The sequence below is a fragment of the Zygosaccharomyces rouxii genome (assembly GCF_000026365.1).
Source record: "Zygosaccharomyces rouxii strain CBS732 chromosome C complete sequence".
Taxonomy (NCBI): Eukaryota; Fungi; Ascomycota; class Saccharomycetes; order Saccharomycetales; family Saccharomycetaceae; genus Zygosaccharomyces; species Zygosaccharomyces rouxii.
This window is the reverse complement of record NC_012992.1, coordinates 565,380-587,225: the sequence shown is the minus strand read 5'-3', so window position 1 is coordinate 587,225 and position 21,846 is coordinate 565,380. Positions and strand designations below refer to the sequence as shown.

The following is a 21,846-nucleotide window of genomic DNA, read 5'->3' as shown; positions in this document are numbered from 1 at the left end:
TGAAATATATAAATAATAATGCCATTGGTATTTTAAGCAGTCAGAGATTGCTGCAACAGACAACTCAACCAAACTATGAATGAGCTATCGCCGTAAATATATTATTAAACGAACAAACTGAAGAATTGAACCGTCATACAAAAGCCACTCATACATTTCATTCCTTGTATAATTTCCTGGCTTCTGCTTCTGAGATACCACCAGCGATCTTAGAGTCCCAAGAGTGAGCATTTTCGAACCCATTCATACCGTATTGATAGTTTCTAAAAACGTCAATCATACGTTCTCTGCTTGTTTCAACAAATGGACCATGTTGAAGCACTTCTTGGTCTAAGATTTTACCACCGATTAAAACGAACTCTGCATCATCAGAAACAGAGGTACCAGCGACACCTTCACCATCAGTGTCAAAAAATACTGCGCTATGCTCTGGGAAGACTTGGTCATTAACAGCCAGAGAACCCTTCAATATGTAGAAAAAAACGTTAAAGTCCTTAGGGAATTCTTGAGCAAATTCAGTACCTTTTTTGCTGGTAATGAAATGGTAGAAATGCACTGGAGTGTAAGCTAACTCCTGTACAGAGTCCACACCGTAAGATTTACCGCTGATAACACGAACTGTCAAATTGTCGTTAACTTTGACCTCTGGAGTTTGCTTCTTTCTTAAATCTCTGTAACGAGGTTCACAATTTTTCAATTCTGCTGGCAAATCAACCCATAATTGTAAACCGTTACTGGCACTACCGTCTTCCAAACTAACTGGAATTTCGGAATGAACAATACCTTTACCAGCAGTCATGAATTGTAAATCGCCTGGGAATAAAACCCCCTTGGAACCTGTAAAATCTTCGTGAGCAATCATACCTTTAAGATTGTAAGTAATGGTTTCTTGACCATGATGAGGATGATCAGGAAAACCTGCGGGCGGCTTGACAAAGAAATCATCCAGCATCAAAAAAGGTGGAAACCTTCTCATTTTCATGGTACCGATAGATCTTCTAACTCGAGCGCCAACACCTTCTTCTTGTTCGATAGCAATAAAGTTCTTTAGAACTGACCTCACTGATATACTCTTGCTCATTATACCGTCGTTAAATTGATAATTTATTGGTTCCTTTGGATTTTGTTCCTGTCCTGATAGAAATGAGAACAACTGCTTGTTGTCTTTATTAGATGTTAAATATGAACAACTTTGGAAAGCAATCAGACCAACCAAGGTAAAAATCAAAACCTTTAAATAATTTATTCCAGTGACCCTTCCCTTTTCACTCTCAGACATTTCTTTCAAAAAATTAATAAAGAACTGTACTACTGGAAGCTTCTTACTACTTCTTGAACGATCAACTAATCTCCTCTTAAGTATTTGTCAAGGGCTTAATCATTTGTCGTACGTATTCACTGGTATAATTGTAGTCATCGATTTGTAAACCTCTTAATAAGGTAAGCATCAACGCGCGGTTGTGTTTGTTCCTGTATCCCCGCAGGCTTACTACTAACCGCAATGACAAAGTCAACGGAGCTTTCCTCGCCACCAGCGACTGCTATTCAAACTGAATTTTTGAGACAGTTAAGAAGATATTTGTTACTCAGTCTATTAGTTAGATTGTGGGATACTTCATGGTTGTTTCTTACCATTGACTAATTATTATGCAGACACCGATCCTTACAAATATTAAAATAATTGTGTGTAACCATTGGTAATCATCTTTTTTCTTGAAATGATTCGATACGAAACTTCCTTTGCATAATCTCAAGGTTGTAGCTTAGATACATATGAGACCAATCGATCCTAACAGAACGGTTATGATTCTCATATTATACAGCCGCTAATGAATTCATTCCAAAGCCAATTTTTTAGGGTTTATAAGTATTTCGTGTAACATGATATATGGCACCATAGGGCAGCAACTCTCTAATCGTACCTAAACCAAGCTAACATCGAAGTACAAAGAGTAGGAGAGTTGTTATGTCTATAGAAATCAGATTGGAAATATAATCGGATAGAGGTAGGACTGAAGTAAGCAAACCCTCTCCAAAAAGAATTTACAGATCGTTATGTCATCTAGAAAGAAGAATATATTAAAGGTAATTATCCTCGGTGATTCTGGTGTGGGGAAAACATCTTTGATGCATCGTTATGTTAATGATAAATATTCTCAACAGTACAAGGCTACTATTGGTGCTGATTTTTTAACAAAAGAAGTTACTGTAGATGATAAAGTGGCTACGATGCAAGTTTGGGATACTGCTGGTCAGGAACGTTTCCAATCGCTTGGTGTTGCGTTTTATAGAGGTGCTGATTGTTGCGTATTAGTTTATGATGTGACCAATGCTAAATCCTTTGAAAATATTAAATCTTGGAGAGATGAATTTTTAGTACATGCGAACGTTTTGTCTCCAGAAACCTTTCCCTTTGTTATCTTGGGTAATAAAGTAGATGTTGAAGAATCAAAGAAAACTGTTAGTGTAAAATCTGCTCAAGAATTGGCGAAATCGTTGGGCAATGTACCACTTTTTTTAACGAGTGCTAAGAATGCAATTAATGTTGATACTGCTTTCGAAGAAATTGCAAGAAGTGCATTACAGCAAAACCAGGCGGATGCAGACGCATTCGAAGAAGATTTCAATGATGCAATTAACATTCAACTGGATGGTGAACCAAGCGCTTGCAGTTGTTAATGATTTTTATTCTATAAATAATATATTTGTTCAACAATACTAGTATCACTATATTATATTACTATAAAAGACTATTATACATATTTTAGCGCTTGAAAGAGGCGCTTTTACCCCTGGCCATTCTTCTCTTCTTCTTGGGTTTAGGTGCATTTCCTGCATCATTGCTGGCGGCATAGGGATCGAATGCTCTCTTTTTAGTTGATTTAGACTTCTTTTCAGTTTCTAATATTTTCTTAGATTTCTTGTAATCAATGGGTTCCTCTGGTTCCGATTCATTAGATCTCTTCGATTTCTTACCTCTGTCCTTTACTTTCTTAAGAGTAATAATTTCATTCTTATCCTCCTCAGGTTCAGTTTCTTTGGCTTCTTCCTTCTTAGATTCATCGTTTTCTGAAACCTTTTTATCATCAGCGGGTTCATGTGTTAGTTCTGAGCCACGATCCTCTTCTTGGATTGTCGTTGCAGTTTCAGCATCAATAAATTCGAGTGCCTCTGATAGTTCCAGCTTACGTTTTTCAATTTGTTTATCAGTTACGGGTTTCTTCAAACTGCGACCATATCCAACAAATCCACATGGAGCATGTAAAATATTGCCGAATATTATAGAGGATGAAGAGTTTGAAGAGTTTGTACCTTGAGACAAACCCTTAAAGGCTTTAGACAAATCATGAAATTGAGATACCTGTGATTCTATTTGACCAACTGTCAACACTTGGGACAAATCATGCTGGTCCTTATGCTGCACGGATTCGACTTTGATATCACTTCCCGCATCCGCAATCTGTTGCAAACTTTTGACTATCAGATTAGCTAACGCCTTAGCATTGGTTCTTACATGATCTGTAACAGTGGGGCTCACGGAGATTACACCAGTAGGATCAAGTGGTGTGTAATCCACCAGATATGCAAGAAGCTGATTAGGCATAACGTATCTAGGCGATTCATCATCTCTTCTAGCAATTGTATCTCTCCATTCGTATAAATTTTTAACCAGTATTTCCTTTTCCAGCGGTATGTTGTACTGATTCATCAAAACTTTCCACCCATCTGCTCTATCGACAGGTGAATAAACAGAAGAATTGGGGACTTTCGGTCTGTACTTGGAATACTGGAAACTTCTCTTGGCAACATTTCTCGATTCAGCTAAAACACCAGCGAGCTTGTTTTCTATTATTAATTTATTCCTCAACTGGTCATAAATATTCAATAGGAAGTGAGTATCCGCTCTCGCATAGGCGCTCATGGCTTTAGACAAAGGCCTAACTCTCCAATCCGCCAGTTGATATTTCTTAGATGTCTTGAATGATGCGAATGTTTCCAGCAGATATGCCAAGCTATGTCTGGGGAAACCAAGCGCCCTTGATGCATGATAGGTGTCAAAAAGACTTACTATATAGAGACCTAAATCTCTCTGCAACCAAATAATATCCATAAATGCACCATGAAAAACCTTCACAATTAAGGGGTTTGCAAAAACTTCATTTAAAACCACCAAATCATCTCGTAGAGCGAGTGTATCCACCAAATAATCAGTCTGTCTCGTGCTGACTTGCATCAAACATACAATACCATAATAAGACCTATAATCATGATGCTCCAAATCAACAGCAATTTCGGTAGATTTTTTCAAGTCTTGTAACATCGAGTCTAATGATTCCTTATTATCCACCCATACTGGTTCACTTCCATCCCAAGGTTTCGAGGGGATGGGTTCCGCTATCTTTAGGATACTTTCATTATATTCTTGATTTTCAATCTCGTATTCATAAGGCTGAGGGTAGTGCTCAGGAATATCTTCATCAGCTTGAACAAGTCTAACACAGTCTGACAACGGTCTTAATGCATGGGGTTTATTTTCCAACAGCGGCTTGAATGGATGCGTTTCTGTATTGTCAATCGGCCTTTGGAATCTGACCTGGGGCTTCAGAATACGTTTCGCGGGAATCATATCACTTCTTGCTGCATCGTCTAAGTACATTAATGCTGCTCCTTTACGATCAGGAGCTCTTCCTCTCAAGATATCCAAAGACCGGTCTGACTTTTCGAAAAGATTGTCCATCAAATTGCTAAAGTCCTTACGAGAGTCTTCTAATTTTTCTTTACCTCCTTCTAAAAGCCTAGAGTTTTGATCAATACATAAAAGAGTACTATTAATCATGCTCACCAGCTCATTTGAAGTTTTATCCAGAGATTTAGCCACTCCTTTATCAAGGCTACGATAAAAGTCCACATCTTGGGCAGCCAAAGCTGCGGCAGCTCTTACTGTACCAACCACCTTGGGTAGCAGTTGTTCATTAGATTCTTCAGCCATGGTATTCTTGTATTGCCCAAATCTCTGAAGTTAATAGTGAAGATGTAACTCATCAATTCACAGCGCCCTACTTAGTCGAAAACTTTTCTTTCTGGTGAAGCGATCGCTAAAAAAGAAGCTGCCGAGCGAGGAGAAAAACATAAGGTTGTATTATCGGATGCATATCGCAGGATTGCACCAGGATAAGAACCAACTTTTTTATAGACGGTGAACAGAACAAGCAATATATATTAGGTTCTAAGCACTACAGGATATACTTTCTATAAAAATCTTAGTCATGTGATACTGAAAAGAAAACATTAATTTTATATAATTATTTATTAATTATTTTAAAGTTATTTGTATATAAACAATACTATACTTCACGATTTATATTAACCTGTATTAAAAAGGTTTAGAAGTTTATATATATTACCTGTATTTGTGTTCCGAAGATAAATTTAGGTTTGAGAGCTTTGATTTGAAAAACTCATAAGATACGAACAAGCTATTCCATAAGTTTAACCCTCTTATGTATTCAGTTGTACGATAAATAAATAATTCTATTAATGAAGTAAATCTTATTTTATTTTCGCTATGACTATTATAATCCAGCTTCTGATCAATCAGAATCCTTTTTTTGTCTATTAAAATGCCTTTTATTGAGATTACCCGAGGTCCCGCGATCACCATTGCGAAGCGTATTCTCACAACCCGTTATATCCTTACCGTAAGATTCATTTCCACTCTCATAAACATCCGTATCTAAATTTCTTTTACGAGAGGACGTACCCTGTTCTAATCCTATTTGAGAATTAGAATTGGAATTAGAACCATCATTGTTATCATTATCAATACCATTATTACAAGTCGTCGTCATCTTGTCATTATTCCCACTGGGGGAAGGATTTAAATTTAAACCTTCATTATTATGAATATTAGTAGGTTTTAAAGTGTTAGCGAATGTATAGTTTACCAATTTGGATTTATCTTGAGTTGATTTTAAAGAACCAACCAATTGCACTATTTTATTATAATAAGTGTCCAAAACGTTATAACCACTATTATTCCTATTACCAGATAAGTTAGACAAAATTGGAGTCCAATCATCACCATCCTGAGTATCTAACACAAAATGACGATGTTGGGATTCTAAGTTACACCATGCAATATTATCATCCCTAGGTATAATCCTGTAATTGATTCGCCGCAGTAATTCACACTCTAATACATTTAATTCACTGCAATGAACACCCCCAACCTTCGCATAGTGTGTATTGGTACAAAATGAATCACAAAGACCCTTACTAGCTACCGTGGTTGCTGTTAGCAAAAATCTGTGAACTGTTAAAGAATTTAATGTAAAAGTGGGGTAAACGCTTGAAACCAAATCGATGTAATAAACTGCCGCCATAAGAACGCAATGATCTAATGAAGAATATTTCGTAAGTCTCATCAAATAATTGTAAACCGAAATGCCTGGTGGTACTTTTGAATGGAATTTCGTCAAATTGGTAACACTATCCAATGCTGAAGTTGATGATGAATCATTCATTTGTATGAGAAAAGTTAACATCCTTGAAATTAAAATTACTAAATCTGTTCTTGAACACTCAGAAAATCGTTTCGGGAGTATTACAGTGGGTACATCGTTAACGTTATCTATTCTAATTCCAGTAGTGGGGGGCCCTTGTACATTATTATTACCCACATTGACAACGGCATTAGGCGCTGTGAAAACTGACGGGGCCACCCTATCGTTGTCATACATTGTTTTTACGCCAACTGGGCTCTACAGCTTCACTCTACCATGTACTGATCTCTTACAAGACCTTAATAGATATATATTTTGAAATGTATATAAATGTTTTTTTTCTTTCCTTTTCTTCCTCCTCCCACGGTTTCGTGCCTTATAATTTTTTCTATTTTTCTTAACTACGAAACACGTTGAAAGAGAACATCAAGAACCTGACATTACCAGTGATAGTGAGATAGTCTGACTCCCATTCTTATTTTAATATCGATTAAGGTACTTATCAAGGGACTTTTGCGGAGCTGTGAAACTTAAGTTATGATTTGATTTGATATTTCCTTTCGTATCCTTGCGGAAAACAAACGAATTCAGAACGCCATCTTTAATCTTCTTTTTAATAGGGGCTAACCCGTGGGGAGAGGATATGAGCGTAGAAGTCTATTGCATTCATATAGCTCAAATGTTTCTCTTTTAAGCAGATCTTTGCATAATTCTTGGCGGGCTGTCCAATAGTGCGGTGTACGGGCTTCTATCCAACAATCTGTCGCTTCCTCCATCATTCCAATAATGTTGATCATCCTAATAATGTTGATCATTTTAATAATCTTTAACTCATCATCTACTACCATTCGAATCGAACTACCAAATTATCAGCAAGGTTTAATAGGACCAGCTGAATAATGTCCAATCTGAAGAAAAGATCATCATTATCGACTACAACTTCAGATTCTCAAACTAACCTGGAAGTGAATCAGGAGCAGACAACTATCAAAATTGAACCAGTAAATACGCAGAAGAAACTTCTCTACACCTGGAATGAAATACCAGACTGGCAAAAGGATAATGAACACATCGTAGGGGGGTATGTGCGCGAGACTAATAGTATTCGAGAATGTTTGCAAAGTCTCTTATATCTGCATAATGAATCCATTAACATCTATACTCATTTCTTACCAGGTTTATGCTTTCTAGCGACCTGCATCTTTGATAAATTTGCCATTAAAAACTTTGATACAACAACATGGATAGATTACATGGCAATAGATTTTTTTTTCTTTGGTGCATTCTCATGTTTAATTTTAAGCAGTACTTTCCATTGCTTCAAATCTCATTCTTCCCGAGTATCCGTCTTTGGAAATAAATTAGATTACTTGGGGATTGTCATTTTAATCGTTTGTTCGATGATTAGTATCTTATACTATGCGTTTCATGATAGTAACAAACTTTTCTACTCATTCACATTGATTATCTTTTGCTTTGGCGTTTCCTGCACTATAGCGTCTTTTGATGATACCTTCCGTTCAAGGGAATGGAGACCCTATAGGGCTGGCCTATTCGTTGCGTTTGGATTATCAGCTCTTCTACCTATAATGGGCGGTATAATAAAGTATGGATTTCATGAAACCTGGACTAGGATTCAAATGAAATGGGTTATTTTGGAAGGTATCTTCTATATCTTTGGAGCCTTTTTATATAGTATCAGGTTTCCAGAGAGATTGGCACCTGGTGCTTTTGACTTTGTTGGTCATTCTCATCAAATATTTCATGTTCTCGTCGTTATCGCTGCATTGTGTCATTTAGTTGCATTGATGAATAGTTATGAATTGGTCCATACAAATTTACTCTCAAACTCCACATGAACAAGCTTCAAGTTTGTCATCCAATACAAAACTTTTGTCTATCGATGAGTATTCACCTTAGTAACACTTACTGCTTTGAGCGCCTAAACCTCTTGATTTATACTACTTCTCGTAGCATGCGAGTATAAAAGATACCTAAATATTCAATTTTGTCAAACTTGTAGAATGTTAGAAGTACTTTGAGCAGGAAAAAGAATGCTTCCAACCAGATTCGAACTGATGATCTCCACATTACTAGTGTGGCGCCTTACCAACTTGGCCATAGAAGCTTAAACTTAAAAGTAGTTCTTCAATGACAACCTTTATGTAGAAAGGTATGATAACCTGTGTCACATGACGATATCTAATTTTAGCTTGTAACTTACGCATAGCTAATTACTTAATACATAATATCAGAATTGGTTGGGGGTTCATATCAGCTAAAATGATGATAACATATAGAGATTCAAGACTCAACTAAACTGGAGATATAGGTCAATGAGATGAAAAGAAGTCCTCAAAGATAACATAATCAAGTATTTTTGATCCAGTCAAGAAATGAGTGATATTCTTAAAAGTAAGCGGACCTTGGTTCATTTCATCTGGTATCGCTGCTAAACTTTCAGAAGAGTTATTATGTCCTCTATTACCGGAAATGAAACGAAGAAAACAATTGAAGAAAGCAAGGAAGTAGGATAAGATCAAGATACTGGAGCTAAAGAGTGGGATCATAGAACTGCTTTATTTTTTGATGGAGAACCTGGGAGGCTGGATGACGTTATAGTTTCTCTAGAAAACTTATACTGGGCTGATAAATCACATCTGATGAGAAGAAACTTAAAATACTATTTAATAGTTTAACAGGTTTAGCAATCAGGTGGTCAGATTCATCTGTGAAAAAGGCTAAAGAGGAAGGAAGAGATCAATTCTTATCCTTCAAAACAGTCGAAGAAGCTCTAAAGCGTGATTATGAACTGTCTGAAACTCACTTGATAACTCTAGAAAAACTACTATTGATTCGCCAAAAAGGATCTGTTCGTGATTATAATGCTGCATTTGAAAAAGCCTTGAGTAATATGCAGTCAACGGAAAATTTACCGAAACGTTGCTATATGGGTTTATATAGCAGGGCTGAAGGAAGGTGTGAAACGGATCTTTTATCACAGGGAACCCAAAAGTTATTTGGTAGCAATAAAATTGGCTATCAACAAATATCGCTTAATTCCTACCGATAGAAAACGGCCTCACAATACCACTACTAATGATGACAGAAACTACCAAAGAGTTAATTACAAGAAATTTAAAGGCTCTACAAAGAATAACGAACAAAGGTCGAATTTACAAAAAAGTAATTCATTTTCGATTAAAAATGACCGACATTTTAAACGTAATAAAATTGGTCACTTCGTAAAAGATTGTAGATCTAGTAAAGCGAGTTTTTCCTGATGAACCTGTTACCATATATCGAGGTGATGTCTATGAAGTAGGGTTTTTTAAAAAAAAGCACAGGAACAAAAACTACCTAAATCCCAAGAAAAGGGACTGTTAGTAGGAAAAAGAAAGGAAGTAACAGTGAAGTTCAAGACTGGGTTGGAATTCCCCATATTAATTGATTCTGACTCACCAATATCACTAATATGGCAACAAGCAGTATAAAGCTTATAACTTAAAGAATACTTAGCATGTCCCTTGCAATTGAAAGGAACAGTTTCCTAAGACGTAGCAATGACCAATATTGCGGTGACTGTGAAATTTGAATATCAAAACGACCCCTACGAGCTAGAAACATCGGCCACTCCCGATATTTCACGATGTTTATTTGTGGACAAACCAATCATCGAAAAGAATCCCGAATTATTTGCTACGAATACTAATGATCATAATGAAGAAGCACTTATAAAACTGAGCTTCATCGACACAGATACGAAAACTAGATAAAAAAGACGAGATATTTGTAATATAAGTCACCGAAATTGCAGAGATTATGCAAGATACCTTCCAACTGTTACCACCGTGGTTACAAAATAAATAGAAAAAAGAACAATCAGAAACGATTTACCGAAGAAAGACTATAATTGTAAAAAAATGGTTCAGCAGGAAATTAATAATAAACCTAATGGAAGGAAACCGCAATTACAACCATACCCTCTAACACCAAAAATGAAAAGATAGTACAAGACATTATTCGGTAATTCATGAAAAAAAGATATTAGCTAACCAATGTGGGTATATTATCGAAGATTAAATGACGCAACGGTGAAGGACCTTTTTCTCTTATCCTACATTGAATTGATATAAAAAAAATCAAGGATTTAGGAATCTTCTCTACCTTAGATCATCATGGTGTATATCATCAAATACCTATCAAAAAGAAGAGGTTAGGTACAAGACGCATTCGTTACACCTAGCGGTAAATACGAGCATACCGTTATGCCATTTGGTACAATAAACGCATCTATTACCTTTTCTCGATATACGTCAGATCTATTCCAAGACTTATCCTTTGATTGTGTATATCTGGATGATAAACTAATATTTGCAAAGGAAGTAGAGGAACATTGGTTGCACTCAAATGAAGTCTTGAGGTGACTAGCAACCAGGATTTAGTAGCAATACAAAAAAAAAACAAAAAACAAGGCGGAGTTTTTGGGTTATGTATACTTGATATTGAGCCAGTGCTCGTGTCATACAAGGAAAACCGCCAATATCTCCTAACAACGAATGCCTCTACAGAAGGAGTTAGTACAATGTAAGAAGAAATGGAAAAGATGCAGTCTTTGGACTTTGGGCATCATATCCAATCACAATAAAAAAAGTGTTACCCACCATAATATATAAGCGGTAATTCATAGTAAGGGGTTGATATACTACTTGTTGCTTGTTGTTTTAGTTAAACGAACGCCAGTACAATAAGACCTAGCGAATTTCTATATATGCGACAAGCCCAACTTGCCTCTATAATTCGCATACCACTTCACAGTGAGTGTTAGTTAAAGGCGCCTGCAAGTTGATGAATAGTCTATATTGCACCCGTGGATCACACGCAATGTCAATTCATGACAATCACTTATACTTGAACTCAGTATGACACTACCAAGGTTGTTGTTTTTAGCTACACGATAGCTTGGTTTGGGATTGGATCTGTTTCTACATTATCTGATTTGATCAGATTGTAAATGCCACGAAGGTTACACTGATTAGTTATTCGCTTTCGTCTTGGTTCGTGATATAATTCAACATTTGTCTATCGTTTCGCGTGGCTGGCAGAAACAAAACAGTATTGACGTGAAATAAGAATTTAAACTGATATAACGATTCTGGCTCAGAGGTAGGAACGCTGATGCCTGTTCAGCTCAAGTGGCCTTTCCTAGGTATTGCCATTCCCTGTTTCCTGATTTCCTTCATCGGTTACAATGCTCATTATTTCATACTAAGTAACTTTCTTTCCACACAAAAGCAAATATGGTTTGAATTTAGCTTAACAATGATATGGTTTTCATACTACCTGGCTATTTATACACTACCAGGTCAACCTCTACCAAATTTTCAACCATCAAAGAATTCCTGGAAAAGCTATTGTAAGAAGTGTCGAAATTACAAACCAGAACGTGCTCATCATTGCAAAACATGTAATCAGTGCGTCTTAGCTATGGATCACCATTGTCCCTGGACTAAAAATTGTGTTGGATACTATAATTTTCCACATTTCATGCGTTTTTTATTCTGGGTGATAGCTACTACTGGATATTTACTGTATGAGTTATGTTTGAGAGCGTATTTCATATTATCAAATCATAATTCCCCCACTTACCTGTGGAACAAATCTGAATTAATATTTCTTACAATATTAATACCAATGGATGGTTTTATCTTGCTTACCATTAGCATATTATTCATTAGATGTCTTTCAAATCAGATTTTCTGTGGTAGAACTCAGATCGAAACTTGGGAATATGAGAGGTTAGAAGGCTTATATTACAGCAAGCGACTGCTGCCTCATTTATTGGCAAATTTTTGGGAACTCTATCCTGAACTTCGTACTAGAGAATTGGAGGATGAGGCTTCTAGGCTTTCTACGAGAAGGCGTATCGGTCTTGACCATTTGGTAAATTTCCCTTACGATATCGATCCATGGTCAAATACCATAGAATTTCTGGGTTCTCCTCTATTCTGGCTTTGGCCTTTTGGAAAACCTAAAGGTGATGGTATGTTTTTCCCAAAAAATGATATCTCAGAATTTGAAGAAACAAATCTCACGGATATGCTACTTGCCTTGCCATGGCCGCCAGATGGCGGTAAAGACAAGGTTATTAGCATTGATGGGCCCAACGCCGTTGAAACTACAGTAAGAGACGGAGAACAAGTGATAAGAAAAAGATTAGTGGATCCGAGAGATCCTTCTTCAAGAACACAATGGCAAAATACATGGGGAGAAAACCTAGAAGACTTTGGGGTAGATGTGGACGCCGAATAGAATGAATAATTATTACAATTGTATCGCCCTTTCATGAGAAATGTACATATATACAAATACACACGAATCCTTGCAACCTCTCGGTCGCAGTCGCATTTTTTTTTCCTTTCTTCTAACTTTTAACCTCTTATAAAGGCCAAAAAAAAACACTCTATAATCGGTTTTAACTACAACTTGATTTCAGATTAATCTATTGTCTGCCTATGCTTCTACATCCTCCGCAGTTGTATCATTTCCACCACGCTCTTCAACGCCCGCCGTATTTGACGGACCGCCATTAGCTGCGCCGTCTGCTTGAGCAGCAGAATCAGCTTTTCGTTCTACTGCATCAGAGAATGGAGCTTCTTTGGTTGTGGATTCCAGTCCATTCTCCTGAGCTCTGTAACCTTGTAAGGTACCGTAGTTTTTGACGAAATTGAGCTTCTCCTCAACAGATTGAATGCTCTTAGCATCTAGATTTTTCTTCCAGCCTTTTTCACTGTCCAAATATCCTCTAATCAACTCATTCTTCTTGTCTACTTTCGTCTTATGAGATTCACTATTTTTCTCCAGAGGAAACTTATTCACTGCTTTACGGGAGAACACGTCACAAGACCCTGGTTCTACTTCGAGGAAATAGGTTTCTGGATCTATTTTGATTCTTAGACTCGATTTGGATACCCCTTCTGGAGAAAATTTTGGATCCCCACCATTGTCTTCATCATATTCCTGTTCAGATTCAATGATCTTCTCCAGGAATGGCACTTGTAGGTCTTCATGGGAGATGCCCTCTGTAGGATGGGATAAAGAATACGACGTAACGTAATATTTCCATTTATCTTCGAGTGACTTGGCTTCTGCTAAGGTCAGATCATCGATAGCGATGTACTGGATACAGACATGTTTTGATATTCTGTTGAATTCAATCCTAAACATGTTCTCCGTATTGGACATATGAGAACGTGCCTGCATCCGATATAGAATTTGATCTTTCGCACTGGTGGTGGCTAATGTTCTGTCTTTTTCAAACAAAACCATGATTTCGGAGCACTTAATATCGGTTAATATTGTGTGTGCATGTTTCACCAACGCTTGTACGACTTTGTCTACTGTGTAAAATTTGAAGGCACGGTTATTGTATGCTTGGCGCAAGCTTTCTTCAAACCATTGGTGCTCGATATCACCTTCTATTAGACGTTTAGATAGATGAAGCAACTGTTCATAAGCATCTAGTCCAGCAAAATCTAAACCCATATTTTTTAGCTGTTCTGAAATTAAGTTCAAATCTTTTGCAAATTGGCTAACCTTCCTGCTATTAATCTCTTGCGTGACTTCTTGATCTATACTTTTCACTTCAATCAATCTTTCGTACAGGGTTGTCAGGTGACGAAAGAAGACGTAAATGCTAGTGTTGGCAAACAAATTAAAGCTCTTACGGTTACTTATGATACCTTGAGCGTTAGCTTCTTCCACGATATTTCCGAGCAACCAAGGTTTCTTAGCTTCTTGTTTAATGATTTCTTCTTCTTCGTCAACTTCTTCTTGTTCGTCCAATCCTTCTTCAGACTGACCGATTGATCCCTCTTCTCCATCCGAACGAAGCTTTAATTTCTGATACTTGTTTCTATGCAGAATATCACGTAGAGGTAGTTCTATTTCTCTGGGCCTCTTACCATGAGCCAGAGCTGTGCCATTTTCTTTTTTATTCGCCTCATGTTCTTCTTTATTTGAGGGGGATCTCCTACGTAAACCGTCGTTTACTTCACTGACCGGAATGGAGAAGAATAACGACAAAAAGCTCTTGAGAAAATCTTTCAATCTTTCCTTGTCAGAATTAGAGTAATTGCCCGTGTGATTTAAAAACACTTCCGTTAAACTCAATATGTCACAGAAAATCTCTCTATCTGGGAAATCGTAATCTAACTGGCTTTTCGGCTTTGGTGTCAACCAATGGATTCTCTTATTAGTCTGATCAACTTTGATACTACTGATTTCAGAAATTAATTGCTTGGTAGTTAACAATTTCTTATCTGCTTGTTTGAAAGTAAGACCGAGATGATCCAACGATTTGAAGTAAACTTTTTGTTCTAATTCCCTCCAAACTTTGTTCCACTCTCTTTGTGCTCTTCTCCACTCTTCATCCTTTTGCTTTAAACGCTTCAACACAACCGGCACGGCTACTGCTGGGTGTTCATGCAAGGCATCAATAATTTCAAAGCCTCTTTCCTTATCATAAACCTTCCTAATGACTTTTTTGTAAATTGTCAAAGAAGTATGACCTAATCCTGGGGGCAATTTGAAATTGGCCTTTTCCTCCTCTGTCATGTTGGCAATTTTACTTGCAATCGTTTCCAAAGTTTGAATTGTTCTCAAATTTGATTCAATGTAAAAGTCGTACTCATGTCTCTCTTCTTCGACTTTGAAAAGTGTCTCTTCGTATTGATTTTTACGATGAGCAATAAACCCAGAATCTTCAGAAGCCCACACTGGATGGCCAATCCATTCGTCATTTAATACTTCCCAACACATCTCATCCCTACCTGAACATGGCATAAATGTATCAGACTTTGGTAGTTTCTTGTAGCTAGGGCCAGAAGCCTCACACATATCTAAATCGAGACGATGCTTTTCATGAATTACATTTTCAATGTTCTTGGGTCTATCTTGATAACCAACGAAATTTTTGAACCAGGTAAATAATTCTTTACTACCTCCCAGGTAATGTTCTACTTTTTCCACAAGTCCGTCTATATCTAACAAATCTTGCGAATATAAGTTAAGGATTTTGAGGAACTCAGTGTACAATTGTTTGTTTCCAATGAATTTTTTTGCCTTATCGAAAAAACTAGTCTCTTCTACCAATGAAAGACTATCTTCGATAGGCTCTGTAGGTTCTGGTACCACGGGTACAATACTAGGATCCAGATCAATTTCAGGTCTTACGGCAATATCCACGTATTGGACCTCCTGTTGAGGGCCCAATTGAGAAGGCTGGGTTAGTGGGATTGTTTGTGGCGGCAGCGATTGTTCCTGTTGTTGTGGTGGCAACTGTTGTTGTGGTAGTTGTGGTTGTGGAGCTTGTTGTGGTGAGTACTGTTGTGGATGTTGAGGAGCAGTTTCAACTGGAGTTTGAGCACCCGGGGCTCCTACTGTTGGAGATCTCATATTAGACAATGGTATAGCATCATTTGACATTCCTTGGGTCATCACATAGTGGGAGGGTGTTACCTTGGCAGCCTGGGTTTCCAAATGAGTCATTGGAGGTAAAGCCATGCCCTGTGAAGGCTCTTGGTAATAATCACGAGGGGCAGTACCATTTGGAGGTGGTGAAAAACTACCCAAAGGTGGTAAATTTTGTCTTGCCACTGGTTGATTTTCACCATAATAACCGTAACCTGTTGCCGCAGCAGCTTGTTGATGTTGCATTACCGGTTGTAACTGCTGTCTTTGCTGCTGAGCAGCGCTAGCTGAGGAATCCGGCAAGAATTTTTTGAAGTCATCTAAAAGATCAGGAGCATTTTGAAATAAAACCGTAACTTGTGCATAAACTTCATTAATTGGTTTTTGTTCCCTCTGATAAGTTTGCAGAATCTCGAGAAAATGCTTGTAAATATCAGGTTGATCTGAGAATCTGTTTTTAATCTTATTGACATAACTGATTGCTTGACTAAATTCCACATCAGCAGCTTTTTTGGTTTGATCTGCGAGCTGGGGTTGTACCGGTGCAGGTACCTCCGGTTGTGTTGGACCAGTGCCACTTGACACTGCCGATGTCGGTTGTGGTGCTGGTTGTGGTGAACCATGCTGTGGCTGTTGTTGTTGTGGCTGTTGCGAAGGCGGTCCAACGGTGGGAGGTTGAACATGGGTCGATGACGCTTGTTGTTGTTGTTGTTGATGTTGCAGCTGCTGCTGTGGAGCGTTCTCGGCAGGTGGTGGGAAAGTCGCTGGCAAGACTTGTTGGCCACGAGCTTGTTCAAATGGAACCTGTTGTTGTGGTTGCTGCTGTTGTTGTAATTGATAGTCTTGACTTGGAGGAAAACTCAAAGGTTGTAGATGTTGTTGAATCCTTGGTTGTTGACCTTGAAACAATGCTGCTTGGTTCATCTCAGCTACCCCAGCAACAGTAGATGATCCCATTGGTGTAGTAACTTTAATAGGTTCATCAGGGTTTTGTGAACAGTCAATCCTATAACCTTGGGGTAGAAAGGTATTGAAACCTTGAATTAAGTTGGGATAGCCCCTAAACAAAGTTGAAACCCTTTCAATGACACCAGGAGTATCAATTGCTTGTGATTTAAAATCTTTCATTATGTCTAGGAAGTGATTATAGACGTCTGGTCTTGAATTGAACTGAAATTTAACTTGTTCCAAATATGAAAGTGCATCCTTAACATTCAAGGGCCTATAATACTGATCATGCAGTGGAATCTGCTGTTGCTGTTGTTGATGCTGTTGTTGTTGGTCCTGCCCCTTTTGTTCTTGTTGTTGTTGAGATGATAACATTTGGTAGTGAAGCGATGGTACCGATGGCTGCGAAGGTGGTAAGGGATTATCGAAGCTCGCTACCGACATACCAGCACTACCAGATCTTGGCTTAACACCAATTCTACTTTTATCATCAGGTGGCTGTTGCTGCTGCTGTTGTTGAGTCGTTGGTATAGAAGATGAACTTGTCAAAGTGGTGGGACCTTGAACTTCACCCGCTGTTGCCGTTGAAAATCTTGGTAAAACAGGTGGTGCAGAAGGATACGTTGCTTGTACCGACGATAATCTTGGCAAAGATTGTTGCGATAACATTGATGGTACACCAGGGGCCATTGTTGAATTAACTCCAGCACCAGTTGCATTCGGATTCTGAGAACCACTAGTATTAACATTAGTAGTATTAGTGGTACCACTTCCACCATGAGAAGGAGAACTGCCAGTCTCTCCACTAAGATCACTTATTGATGGTAATACAAAGTGCGGTTTACTACCACTTTCTTGTTTAATCTCTGTACCACTATTCTGTTGCTGTTGTTGAGGTAGTGGTAATTCTACGCCATTCCTGCTCGCAGGGTTATTATTATTCTCATTATTATCACTGTCTACTTCGCTACCTTTGTTGCTCCCCTGATTATTATTTGTAGCATTTTGAGAATTGGCGTTACTGTTATTATTGTTCATGTTATTGGTGTCTGTATCATGGGCACTATTACTCCCTGTTGGTGGAGAACGATCCCAGGTTTGTGACATGGTCAGTAAAGACTTATAATTCTCCTGATTCCCTCCAAAAGATTGTTTATGGTGTAGTTTACAACGCGGTATTGCTTATACTTGAATAGAATCGTTAAAACTAGCGTGTTATCACAATAACTGTACTGGTGTCTAAACTGTTTTTTTTCCTTTCCTTTATTTTTTTTTTTTCACTTTCGATCAGCGTCAAGGGGACGGAGAGCGGGACAGCCAAAACCTGATTGAAATGTATAATAGTAATAATAAAAGTAATAAGAAAAACGAAACCTTGAAATAAGAAAACTTCTCTAATGTTTCCCCTGATTTATTTTGGAGTGGAAGATAAAATCTTTTTGTAATGGTATATAGCACTTGTAATACGCGTAGTTTCTCGTGTAACAGGTTGTAGAGAGAAACTGTTCTAGAAAGAGTTTGGCGGGAAATACGTAAATAACTTTTTCTTCGAATGGAGTTCTGCGGCCGAAGAGAGTGAACAGAGGTAAAAAGAAAGCTATTACCCGGCTCTTCTCTCGTTCGACTGTTGAGCAAACCAAAGGATCAGAGAGTTCCGATAATAATTGTTCAGTACTTGTTAATTTCGTTCTAATGGGCTGTTTTAACTTCCTGTCGTTAGCCGCTGAGAACTTGTCCTGTGTGTTACCTGGACATTATCGTTTCCGGATACCGAAGAGTAAGGACTGTTACCCGGATACACTTTATTTTTCTTCTTTCATTGTAGTGGTAGCCAACTTTCCAAAGGCTCTGTTCAGCCATTGGGATCGAAGTGAGAGTCTATACCTACGTAATCGTTAATTAACATGTTGAATAGCTAATCAATACACAAGTGATAAGAAATTCCATAGTACTTTTCTTTAGATTGATATGAACGCCCCAGATAGGTTTGAGCTTTTCCTTCTGGGTGAAGGGGAATCGAAATTAAGAGTTGATCCTGACACTAAGGCACCAAATGCAATTGTTGTTACATTTGAAAAAGAAGATCACACTTTGGGTAACTTAATTAGAGCTGAATTGTTAAACGATCCAAAAGTTTTATTTGCAGCTTACAAAGTGGAGCATCCTTTGTTTGCACGTTTTAAGATGAGAATTCAAACTATGGAAGGTTATGATCCTAAGGATGCATTGAAAAATGCTTGTAATGGTATTATCAATAAATTAGGTGTATTAAAGACAAATTTTGAAACAGAATGGAACTTACAGACATTGGCATCCGATGATAATTTTGGTATATGAGGACTCTATTATAATAACTATAATAATGTATTTTAGCGCTTTTAACAAATATTAACGTTTTTTTTTTTTTTTTTTATTGTTACTATTATTTCTTCTTCTTTCCTTTTGTTTTTGGTATCATTAATTATGTTGTGTATGTACTATTTAATTTAATTTAGTTTAGTTTAATCTAATTTTTTTTGTTTTGTTTTGTTTTTCTTAACTTCACTGATAAAATCAAACATTGATATTATGATTTTGTTCTATGGTAACCACTGATGATTTTTGTTTTAAACCTTCTTTTATTAATGCTAATTTTTCCATAAAACAACATTCTGGATAGTTGGGAATCTCTTTAATCTTTAAAATTTCCACTAATGGATAAGTAAGACTTTCATGCGATGGTGAAATATAAGTAACTAATCTACCACCATCAGATATTGCCAATTTATTGTGATCTTTGAAATTGAATTGGAAAGTTCCATCACTCAATTCAAACATGACAAATTGTTTATATCTAGTGTATCTTCTCAAGAAAACATCATCTTTATGATAATCTTCTCTGATGAATGTCGATACACGACTTAAATTTGCTCTCATATATTTGGAAAAAAAATCAACCACTTCTAAATGTCTTGTTAGTTCTCTTGGTCTTTCTGATAATAAATAATGACTTGCTACCCAACCTTCTTTATCATCATAACTAATATACCAAAATTCTTCAGCATCGGCTAGTCGAAGTACAGTTGTACCATTGTTAAAGAGAACACCAATATCTTCTGTTGATAATTGATATGAAAATCCATGTTTATTAGAATAGTCAACCCATTTGGTAACAACAATTGGATGTTTTATCTTTGGTAATCTCGACTGTGGTAATCCGCCCATTCTCTTTTGGGCTTCAGCTTCTAAGATTCCATTTAAAGTTAGATGACATTCACTTGCCAGTATTCTTAATGAAATTTCAGATTTAATCAAATTAGTTGAAGTAGCAACTAAATCCCTTTTAATGGTAGCTTGTTGAGCTCTGCGTATCCTAGCATCACGAGCTAAATCGTTTAACTTTCTCTGTGCTTCTAAATCAACCACTTCTTTATATTTATTTTTAGTCCCACCAGGGGATATAGAATGTGGTAAAATTGTTTGACGATTCTCATTATGGGACATTTCCGCAGAATCTTGACTTACCAACGAAATTATATCACGTAAGTTGAAATTATCAGTACCATCTGTTGTTAGAAGACCTGATTTAATAACACAATTTTTAAAATTGATAAATGATTCTTCTAATGTAATTCTATTCTCATAATAAGGAACTTCTGTCATTACATTAGATTGAATATATGGTGGGAAAATTCCTCTAAACCAAACGTAATCCATAATTTCTGATATCGAAGGTCTTTCTAATGGATCTAATGATAGAAGATCTTGAACCAAGACTTTGGCTTCATGTGATATTGGCTTTTCCTTGGGGAAAATAAAATCACAACATTTAATTCTTTCATAAATCGTATTAACATCCTTTGCTTGAAATGGTGGTTTACCAACTAATAGTGCATATACCATTACACCAATCGACCAAACGTCAACTTCATATGAATGACCAGAGTGTTTACCCATTAATACTTCAGGTGCAATATAATTTGGTGTTCCGCAAACTGTAAATTTACGTTCCCTATCGTTTGCTAGGACTGCGGCTAATCCGAAATCACCTATTTTCAAATTATAATTTCTATCGAAAAAAATGTTACCCAATTTCAAATCCCTATGGATAACTCTTCTGGAATGCATATATTTAATTGCACCACAAATTTGGGTTGTGAAAAATCTAACTTCAGGCTCTGTCAATTGTTTTCTCTTTTTCAATAATTCCATTAAAGATCCATTCGGGCAAATTTCCAGTAAAATGTAAACATTTGTGTCATCTTCAAAACAATCAATAAATTGAACAATGTTTTGATGCTTCATACTTTTATGAATTTGAATTTCTGATAAAAGCTTCTTCCTCGTCTTCTCTGTTTTAATGGATAATTTCGCTACCGTTTTTGCTGCAAATAGTTTACCACTGTCATCTCTTATTTGGAAACAGCGAGCAAATCCACCCTCACCCAAGAAATGACCTCTGTGATAATCTCTACCTCTCGTTTTGATTAAAGATGGTGGTGTCTTGCAAAGAGCAGATAATTTTTCCTTTTTCTTCTTTTGTGCGGGTTGTTGATGAGTATCTTGGCGTTTATTACTATTACCATTACCGCCATAATTTTCTTTACCATCTAATCCCAAAGGAGCTATATTTGTGTTTGTATTGATATGAGCAATGTTAGCATTTGCACTTGCACTACCGCCACCAAATGTACCAAAGGGTCCTCCTACCCCAAATGCATTAGCGTTATTCAAATTACCGTTAACTCCTCCACCGTTGTTAATTGAGGTGGTCGCAGTCGTAGCTGCATTGACTCCATTAGCAGCAGCATTAGCTGTCCCCTTTACAGGCGTATTTATCAGATTTGAACGGGTATTCAATTGTTTTTCATTGACTGTTTGTAACGGTGCCAATGACATGTTTTGTCGATTTTGTGCGTAACTTCGGAAATAAGGTCAGTTGAAA

The 21,846-nt window shown here is 37.1% G+C and overlaps 9 protein-coding genes and 1 non-coding gene across 10 annotated transcripts, besides 2 other annotated features; 4 read left to right on the top strand and 6 right to left on the bottom strand.

The window, feature by feature from the left end:
• Positions 1–157: 157 nt before the first annotated feature.
• Positions 158–1,279, bottom strand: ZYRO0C07722g (pirin family protein; the record flags this gene model as incomplete). The annotated part of the gene is made up of 1 exon (XM_002495937.1): positions 158–1,279. The coding sequence occupies one exon, from the start codon at positions 1,277–1,279 to the stop codon at positions 158–160; it is 1,122 nt and encodes a 373-aa protein (XP_002495982.1).
• A 776-nt stretch (positions 1,280–2,055) lies between these two features.
• On the top strand, positions 2,056–2,679 carry YPT7 (Rab family GTPase YPT7; the record flags this gene model as incomplete). The annotated part of the gene is made up of 1 exon (XM_002495936.1): positions 2,056–2,679. The coding sequence occupies one exon, from the start codon at positions 2,056–2,058 to the stop codon at positions 2,677–2,679; it is 624 nt and encodes a 207-aa protein (XP_002495981.1).
• Positions 2,680–2,764: 85 nt separating this feature from the next.
• Positions 2,765–4,990, bottom strand: RRP6 (exosome nuclease subunit RRP6; the record flags this gene model as incomplete). Its single annotated transcript, XM_002495935.1, has 1 exon — positions 2,765–4,990. One exon carries the CDS (start codon positions 4,988–4,990, stop codon positions 2,765–2,767), a length of 2,226 nt encoding a protein of 741 aa, XP_002495980.1.
• Positions 4,991–5,264: 274 nt separating this feature from the next.
• Positions 5,265–5,431: a sequence feature (Centromere Zyro0C).
• A 160-nt stretch (positions 5,432–5,591) lies between these two features.
• On the bottom strand, positions 5,592–6,740 carry PHO80 (Pho80p; the record flags this gene model as incomplete). Its single annotated transcript, XM_002495934.1, has 1 exon — positions 5,592–6,740. The coding sequence occupies one exon, from the start codon at positions 6,738–6,740 to the stop codon at positions 5,592–5,594; it is 1,149 nt and encodes a 382-aa protein (XP_002495979.1).
• A 662-nt stretch (positions 6,741–7,402) lies between these two features.
• On the top strand, positions 7,403–8,362 carry IZH2 (PAQR-type receptor; the record flags this gene model as incomplete). The annotated part of the gene is made up of 1 exon (XM_002495933.1): positions 7,403–8,362. One exon carries the CDS (start codon positions 7,403–7,405, stop codon positions 8,360–8,362), a length of 960 nt encoding a protein of 319 aa, XP_002495978.1.
• A 196-nt stretch (positions 8,363–8,558) lies between these two features.
• ZYRO0C07590r lies at positions 8,559–8,631 on the bottom strand. Its single transcript has one exon. It is a non-coding gene; the product is annotated as a tRNA-Thr (tRNA).
• Positions 8,632–10,096: 1,465 nt separating this feature from the next.
• Positions 10,097–10,999: a mobile genetic element.
• A 682-nt stretch (positions 11,000–11,681) lies between these two features.
• On the top strand, positions 11,682–12,815 carry PFA4 (palmitoyltransferase PFA4; the record flags this gene model as incomplete). The annotated part of the gene is made up of 1 exon (XM_002495932.1): positions 11,682–12,815. One exon carries the CDS (start codon positions 11,682–11,684, stop codon positions 12,813–12,815), a length of 1,134 nt encoding a protein of 377 aa, XP_002495977.1.
• A 201-nt stretch (positions 12,816–13,016) lies between these two features.
• On the bottom strand, positions 13,017–18,029 carry SIN3 (transcriptional regulator SIN3; the record flags this gene model as incomplete). The annotated part of the gene is made up of 1 exon (XM_002495931.1): positions 13,017–18,029. The coding sequence occupies one exon, from the start codon at positions 18,027–18,029 to the stop codon at positions 13,017–13,019; it is 5,013 nt and encodes a 1,670-aa protein (XP_002495976.1).
• Positions 18,030–18,890: 861 nt separating this feature from the next.
• RPB11 (DNA-directed RNA polymerase II core subunit RPB11) lies at positions 18,891–19,259 on the top strand (the record flags this gene model as incomplete). The annotated part of the gene is made up of 1 exon (XM_002495930.1): positions 18,891–19,259. One exon carries the CDS (start codon positions 18,891–18,893, stop codon positions 19,257–19,259), a length of 369 nt encoding a protein of 122 aa, XP_002495975.1.
• Positions 19,260–19,475: 216 nt separating this feature from the next.
• CDC5 (polo kinase CDC5) lies at positions 19,476–21,800 on the bottom strand (the record flags this gene model as incomplete). Its single annotated transcript, XM_002495929.1, has 1 exon — positions 19,476–21,800. The coding sequence occupies one exon, from the start codon at positions 21,798–21,800 to the stop codon at positions 19,476–19,478; it is 2,325 nt and encodes a 774-aa protein (XP_002495974.1).
• Between the last annotated feature and the right edge of the window lie 46 nt (positions 21,801–21,846).